The following is an 8,192-nucleotide window of genomic DNA, read 5'->3' as shown; positions in this document are numbered from 1 at the left end:
ATATATGCACAGGTGATTGCATCGAGAGATTTGCCTCTTCAAATCCGATTAAGTATGAACACGACGAGGTTGCAGGAGATTGAGAATGCTCAGCAGCTAGGTGGCTATGGATGGGTGGGGGGACTTGTGGTTCTGGTGGAGCTTCGCCACAGAGTTGCTTCTCTCAGAGAGATACTGAAGCTTCCTCCACCTTGTGAAGGATTTGCAGATCTAGAAGAGGTGATCCGTTAATTAGTTAAGATCCATCATTCTATCTTTCATCAGAGGAGATAACAACAGAAACATATTTACACAATACGTTTTAATGATGTCTCTTAAGTGTATTACATTGATGATAAACAAACAATTACTAGTAAATAGATATAACCATGTATAGATTGGAGATGTTTGGCGGCGAACTTTTGTACAACCAACACAGGGTATATAGTAGCTGAGAATGATAGGATAATTTAGACAAGGACTACCCTAAAGCTGTGTACATAAGGACATATTTAACTAATAATGGAGTACATATATTCTTTTTTGGAAAAGAAAAACAAACAATATAGTTTGCCCATGGCTGACGGTGCGAGTTAGTTCCCCAGAATTGAAACGTGATATGAGAATGCTTTTAAAAAAAACCTAAGGACCGAAGTACTCACAGATTAGATTGATAAACGCATCACAAAATTGAGTCATCAAGAAAAACAAAATAGAGCCTTGTAAAATACAGAACTGGATTTTCTTAAGAGATTCAATTGGAAAACAAACCAAATTGCCGATTTGATAACTCTTGCAACAACAAATGAAGATCACAAAGAGCTGCATGGAGCTTGGGATAAGGTGTTATAATGAGCTACACTAATTAGAGGTCATACAACAAAAGAGACAACACTTATGATTTCCTCATTGCTAAACCATTGTCCACAAACATTTTCTTTTGCCAACAGATGCTGGTCAGTACGACAGAAGCACTGAACAATCTCTGCTCTTCAAATATATCGTCAACACAGCCTGCCCGACCTGCTAAGACCGAACAAAAGTCAATACACCAGGTGTGTTTTTGTAAAAAAAGCTGAGCATTTTGCCTGTTTGGAAATTCTCGGCTCATACAAGCACAAACAGCACATATCTTCTGTCTGTGGAGATTCCTAAGCATTGGAATGGTTTTATGAAACAGCGGTTACAACGATTTTACCAAACACTTTGCACCATTGAGAGTGACTGTCAGAATTCCTTTACCTCTCAGGTATGAAAGTTTCTTCTAGAATGAGATGCATTCTCATTTAGCATGTAATAGAGTTAATCAATATGTGGTTAGCATCCTGAGTGAGGATTTTGTATTTACATATGCAAATGCCACACATTCATATGCATCAGTAACAATGCCAGTCATTATCATTTAGGTCGATGTAAATTGCCTCGAAGACAATCACACGTGGCATAAAAGAAGTGAAAAAGAATAAGTCATATGCATCATACGTTTCAATGGGGAGTATGAACAAGAAAATTGCCTTTTGTGCAGGACATAGAGAAGGATTGTGATTATTATAAGTACCGTGAGATCTCTACTCAATTGTCTTTGCAAGGTATCTAGATTTAATATTAAATGCTAAAACCTTGGGAAAGAGTCTTGTGGCTTACTGAGGAAATTGATATCTTATTCCTGCAGAACTAGAGTTGAAGGTTGTGAGGAATAGTAAAATGGCCCTGGATAGATCTACAGAAGAAAAGAGTAGTTTATCGGTGGGTACCCCTCATCACCCATTTGGGTTCACAAGAAAGCGTTCTACCTCCAAGTTTGGGTATAATAAGCCTAAAGAAAGTAGTAGGCAAAACAAGTTATACATAGAAGAAGCCTCCAAACTTGAAAAATTAGGTGAGTTTTCACGTATACAAAATTGGGAAAACACCAAAATACTCATCGTTTGTTTGTTGCGTATTTACCAGAAATACCCAAACTTTTTTCTCTAGTAGAGTTTCTAAGCTTAACAGGTATTCTGGCAAATACCCAACAAGCTATGGGTGGTGTTTTTGATACTACTTGCTATGGCTACCAAATTTGAACCATTTTTACCAATGCATTCTGCCTTTTCCGGTGAAGGTTACCAAACACTGAAGAAACTCGAGGATATAACTAGCCACATCAAATCTGTATCGAAGCCACTTGATTCAATGTCGTTGAGCCCCTTTTCAACCTACTCGAATGTGTCTGATGTAGGATTCTCACCATCATCAGAAATCACGGAGAATTCTAGTATTACAAAAGGGTTTTCTACTCCATTGTCAATGTCTCCATCTTCAGAAGACAATAGTGTAGGTACCCCAACATCTGTTTTACCAGAAGCTACATCCACTCCTAGCTACCATATCATCAAGCCATCTCATTGGCCAGGGACTAGTGCAGTTTTTGAGAAGAAAGACACCTCTGGTCTTCTGCTTCTAAGTGATAATGATGATCAGTCCGAATCCATCGACGTATGTTGGGTTGAGTTGTACGAGAAAGATTTGGCAAAAAGTGATGTTAATGGGGCCAGTATTAGAAGTCATCGGCATGAATTGGAAAATGCAGAAGTGGTGAAGACCCATACAAGTACACAAGTGCAAAAGGCATCAATGATTGATCAAAATGAGAAGAAAGAAAGAGATGATAGTGATTGTTCAGTATCCAATGAACAATGGCATGTTGTCTCAGTTACATGTAAACCAAAAAACTCCTCTATTACACAAGCAAAGAAACCATTACCTCTTCCAGCTCCAGGATCAGCTCCTCCTGCCCCCCCACCGCCACCGCCACCACCACCCCCACCCCCATCTTCATTTGGAGCAAGAAGACCACAAAACACCAGGTCCTCTAAGCTCAAAAAATCTGTCACTATAAGTAGACTATATTTGGGCATGAAGAAAAAAGCGGACGGTGCCGCAAATGACAATAATCAAACGCATGGAGATGTGGCGACACGGCGGAGTACAGTCACTGGAGGAAACAATCGTGATGGTATGGCTGAAGCTTTGGCAGAGATAACAAGAAGGCAAGATTTCTTAACGGTCTTGAGAGTTCAATCTAGATTGAACATCTAAACTTGTTTATTGATGGATTTAATATCATCAACATATTTGTGTTTTTTTTGCAGGTCCTCTTACTTCCGGAAAATAGAGGATGATGTGCAGAAACACGCAGAATGTATCATGGAAGTGAAGTCAGGGTTGGAATCGTTTGAAACCCGAGATATGCAGAAGCTACTTCAGTTTCATGAGACCATCGAGGCACGGCTAGAACAACTTACTGATGAATCACAAGTGAGAAACATGATTCTTGTTTTACATATTATCCCATTGCATAAACACTTGCAAAAAGGTTGCTTTCACATTTTCGCATGCTCCATAACTAGCACGACAAGCATTCTTCTTGCATCACATGTTAACCCATATTAGATATGGGAGAGTTTGGAATGATGTTTTAATATATGTTGTAGGTATTGGCAAAGTTTGAAGGGTTTCCAATTAAGAAGCTCGAAACAGTAAGGGCAGCGGCATCACTCTATTTGAGAATGTCCTCTTTGGCCCAGCAGATTGAGGATTGGCACGTTGTGTCTCCTCTATCAGAACATCTTCATAAAATCACAACATTCTTCGAAAAGGTATGGATAAAAAAGTTACTGGAGAATATATTTACTTTGTTCTCTTAGCATATATAGAAACCAATGTTTTTGTTGATTATTACAGGTGAAGACTGATGTAGAGATAATTGAAAGAACAAGGGAGGAAGACATTGTCCGGTTTCAGAGCCAAAAGATTACCTTCTCCTTTGATATGATTGTTCATATTAAAGAGGCAATGGTTGGTCTATCTTCTCGATCTTTAACATTGGCATTGAAGGTAAGCAAGTTGTATTTTTACCAAAATAAACTCTCACTCATTAAGATCACATGATGTGTGACATCTGCTCTCACTCATTAGCTTAGATTCCTTTGGTAATTGTGGAAGCAAACAAAAGGAGTTAGTTTTGAGTTAAATATATATGGAAGGAACAAACAGCTGAAATGCCATTGTGTTGTAATATAGATTAGATATGGTGATCTCTTTGAAAAATCATTGAGGTGTGATTTGAATAATAGCTTATGTGAAATATCATTGACAGGGATCCATTTTAAGGTTCAAAATGTTTTCATTAAAATCAAGAAACCATATGTGTTGGTCTTGGTTGCTGCAGGATAGCCAGAGGTTGAAAGCGAGTATAACTGTAGGGGATGAGTACTTGTCGACAAAAGACATGAACAAGTTGAGGGCCACCTTCAAGATGCTATGGAGGGTTTTCCAACTTGCTTTCAGAGTTCATAACTTTGCAGGTGGACATGATGATAAAGCTGAGCAGCTATGCTGCAGTGTCTCTAAAGAGATGGAGACATATCCTTCTAGCTTTTGGCTTGAGCTTGTAAACAAATAAGTTGAAAAAGAAAACACTGAGCAAAACACATAGGCCAGCCATCATATCATCATTACCACCATTCTTGTTATTTTCAATTCAATGTATCTACTCTATCTTGTTGTATAGAAAAGCACATCCTTCTCCCCTGTTTCTTAAAGCCTTTTTAAGGAACATGGATTCTTAACTTGATTTGAGGGTAGACTTTATTTAACCAAAACTTCATGTAACCTTATGGTGTAATGCACAATTACAGGCCGCTGCTGTTCATGATGTATTTATTTACAGGGCCATTTTGTCAATGGAAACCTTTCTTCCATAATAACAGAACCTTGCACCTATTGGAATGGGAATACCAGTAAAATGCATGTAGAAGATCTATGCTCAATCAAAACTGGTAATGAGGTGCTTGCTACATTAGAATGTTTTTTGTTCTATCCTAAAGCCATTAAAAATTAATTAGCCTTCAAAATTATATCCTGAAGGTTGAACATTCCCCTCTTGCAATGAAATCAAAATCAAATTCAAAACAGACAAAGGCAGATTTAAGAACGCTCTCTATCTCTTAAGTGTATCATGTCTAGTTTGGCTTATTTGGATCTAAGATGTTTAGATTGTTATGGAAAATGAGGCAAATTTGCCTTATTTGGATCAAAGATGTTTAGTTTGATTGAGCTTCAAGAAATTGTTTTGGAACTTCTCGAAATGCCTATTACCACATCTTTCGTAAATGGTTATAACTATTAAAACAAGGTTGTAGAAACTTCTTGAAATTTCTAGAGATGCCTAGACGCATCTTAACTACCCTAATAAGAATGGTGAATCCCATAAAAAAAAACAGAAATCAACGAAAAACAATGAAAGGAAAAAATCAATCAAGAAGTGAAGTGAAGTGAAGTAAGGAGGTAACAACGTCAGGGACCAAGGGTGTGAAACGAAGAAGAAGAAGAATAAATAGACAACTAGAAGAAAGAACAAGAGGGAGAAAAGGAAAAGTTGGCCGCAATAAGGAAAATGAAGTGACCTAGAAGCAAAAAAAGAAAGAAAGAGAAAGGGGAATGGCCTATCATAAGAAATTTCACCCATGAAGCATCGATCAAGAGTTCAAATCTCCCTCCCTACACATATATGAAGGTGTAAGCTAAATCGTTTTACATTCTTGAGAGAAGTATTACTCTTTATGTAAAAATCTAAATTAAAGTAATTAAGAAAAGTAATTACTCCCTACCAAAATGAATGAAAAAGAAATTAAGAAAAGGAGTTAGAATACCTGATCAACCTTTAGCAAAGGTGAGAGACAAATCCTAATCCCCCATTGTCGTCTCATACCACCGAGTTGAGATTGGATCATACCGTGGGGGTTTGAAGATGAAGGTGTGCAATTGGTTTAGTACTTGATTATGCATTCAGGTGGTTTACTATTGTCGTAGGAGATAGTTTGTTCTACACTTAGGTATGTAGTTTGTTTAATACTAGCATTGTTCCTTATGCATATTTCATTATGCATTAAGGTGGTGTGGTACTGTTGTAGGAGATAGTTCATTCTACACTTGATTGGTTTATTTCATTCACTTGATTTTGAAGACTTGGGCAAAGAAACTCTTGGGGTTGAAGAGAAGATTATAAACACAACCACCATGAAGAGTTCACTATAGATAACAAGGATGATGAAGTAACAATAGCTAGGATTTATAAACTTTAATTTGCATGTTATTGTCATTTACACTGTCTAATATTGAATTTGTAAGATCAGATTGATTACTACAAAAATGTGATTTGACAATCGTAGTGGTGTACTTTCAAATGTATTTGGAATGAAAGGTGGAGATGAACAAATACAACACAATGACTTAGGCACTATATGGAGCACGGAAGAAGACTCCGAGATTGCAACCATGACATGTACAAAAGTAGACTATAGCAATGTCATGCAAAAGCCCATGAAGAAGAACAAAATTGTACAAAAAATTAAGTTTCTAGCACTATCCAAGCATCAAATGATAACAATACTATGAATAACACCTTTGTAGAATTCTGTGCATCTAAGCCAAATGCAACAAATGAGAAGGGCGACTCAAGTTTACCTACATTACAAAGAGAAGCCCTCCCAAGTATGTATCCGACTCAGAGAAACCCAAGTACAAAGCTCGGCTTGTCGCAAAGGGATTTAAACAAGAATACGGGGTCGACTACCACGAGATATTCTCACCATTAGTCAAAATGACCACCCTCTGACTCCTATTAGGAGTTGTGGCGACAGAAGACCTCGAGCTCGAGCAGATGGATGTAAAGACGACATTCCTACCTAGAGATTTGGAAGAAGACATATACATGTCTCAACCGTTAGGCTTCACGGCGACGGGGGAGGACAATCACCTCGTATGTAGACTAAAGAAAAGTCTATATGGCCTCAAACAAGCGCCGAGAATATAATACTAGAAGTTTGACTCCTACATATGGCAGCTTGGATAAAACAGATCAAACTTCGACCCATGCATGTATGTTCGGCAACTGGCCGATGAGTCCAGGATCTACCTGATCCTATATGTCGATGACATCTTGATTGCAGGGAGTAGTCAAGTAGAGATCGGTAAGCTGAAGCAGAGCCTTCACGCAAAGATTGCGATGAAGGAACTTAGACAAGCGTGACAAATACTGGGCATGAGGATAGAGAGAAATCGGATGACCAAAACTCTCCGACTCTCCCAGTCTGAATACATCCGCAAGGTGCTGAAGCGCTTCAACATGGGGAATGCGAAGCCAACACCAACACCGCTTCCGATGTCGATCAGACTATTGGACAAAGAATCTCCTTCAACGGACAAGGAGAGAGAGCTTAATGGAAAGATACCCTACTCACCCGCTGTAGGAAGTATCATGTATGCAATGGTGGCGACCCGACCCGACCTAGCCTATGCCGTAGGGGTGGTCAGCTGGTACATGTCTAACCCAGGAAGGAAGCATTGGGAGGTCGTCAAGCACATCCTTAGGTATCTGAAAGGAACCACAAATGCACAATTGACTTTCAGACTGACAACCTCAGCCAAAGTCGAAGGCTACACCGATTCCAACTATGTTGGAAATAAGAATAATCAGAAATCGACATTAGGCTACCTATTCACCTATGGTGGCGGTGCAATATCATGGAGATCCAAACTTCAAGTGTGCACGACTCTGTCTACCACAGAAGCTGAGTACATAGCAGCATCGGAAGTAGTGAAGGAAGCGATATGGCTGCACCGGCTGTCTGCCAACTTCAGAACTACAAGCCGAATAGACCGACCAACGCTGACCATCTATTGCGACTCACAGAGTGCAATACACCTCATCAAAAATCCCATCTACCATGTGAAGACGAAGCACATTGAGGTGCGGTATCATCATATCCGGGAGCTCATGACCGAGAAGAAACTCTAAGTCCGAAAGATCGACACCGAGGTGAACATCGCCGATTGCCTGATGAAGTCATTCCTAGATCAACGCTTCAGAACACTAAGGACGAAGATGGGACTACGACAAGCGATCGAGCAAAAGAAAGTCGAATAAGGAGTAGTAGGTAAAAGCTGATCAACACTCATATTATGCCTCTACCGACTCGGCTTCATGCCGACAGACTTGTAGCATAAAACTCAGTTTAAGTTTACGGGGGAGATAACCCCAAGTATTTGTATATATATGAAAGAGTAGTCCTTTTACAGGGGAGTTTGTTGGCATAAAAGGACGACTCCTTCCAAATTGTATCCGTCCGAGTGTGAACTCGTCAATAAGTTAGGGCCTAGTATATAAG

General features: G+C 39.2%; 1 protein-coding gene across 1 annotated transcript in view; it reads left to right on the top strand.

Annotated features, from left to right (window-relative positions):
• Positions 1–4,630, top strand: part of LOC147852344 (uncharacterized) — a 6,433-nt gene extending 1,803 nt beyond the window's left edge. Inside the window, exons 5-14 of the mRNA XM_087334087.1 lie at positions 13–219; positions 930–1,034; positions 1,160–1,228; positions 1,505–1,568; positions 1,652–1,858; positions 2,084–3,011; positions 3,114–3,279; positions 3,456–3,620; positions 3,706–3,858; positions 4,193–4,630. Coding sequence (XP_087190213.1) covers positions 13–219; positions 930–1,034; positions 1,160–1,228; positions 1,505–1,568; positions 1,652–1,858; positions 2,084–3,011; positions 3,114–3,279; positions 3,456–3,620; positions 3,706–3,858; positions 4,193–4,426 — 2,298 coding nt within the window. The 3' untranslated portion in view covers positions 4,427–4,630. The remainder of the gene's footprint in view (positions 1–12; positions 220–929; positions 1,035–1,159; positions 1,229–1,504; positions 1,569–1,651; positions 1,859–2,083; positions 3,012–3,113; positions 3,280–3,455; positions 3,621–3,705; positions 3,859–4,192) is intronic.
• The last annotated feature ends 3,562 nt before the right edge of the window (positions 4,631–8,192 follow it).

The sequence above is a fragment of the Azolla caroliniana genome, unplaced genomic scaffold (assembly GCF_043228905.1).
Source record: "Azolla caroliniana isolate FFs.n. ecotype wild unplaced genomic scaffold, voAzoCaro1.0.p SCAF_18, whole genome shotgun sequence".
Taxonomy (NCBI): Eukaryota; Viridiplantae; Streptophyta; class Polypodiopsida; order Salviniales; family Salviniaceae; genus Azolla; species Azolla caroliniana.
Note: the sequence above shows the minus strand (reverse complement) of the source record. Positions and strands in the feature narration are given on the sequence as shown.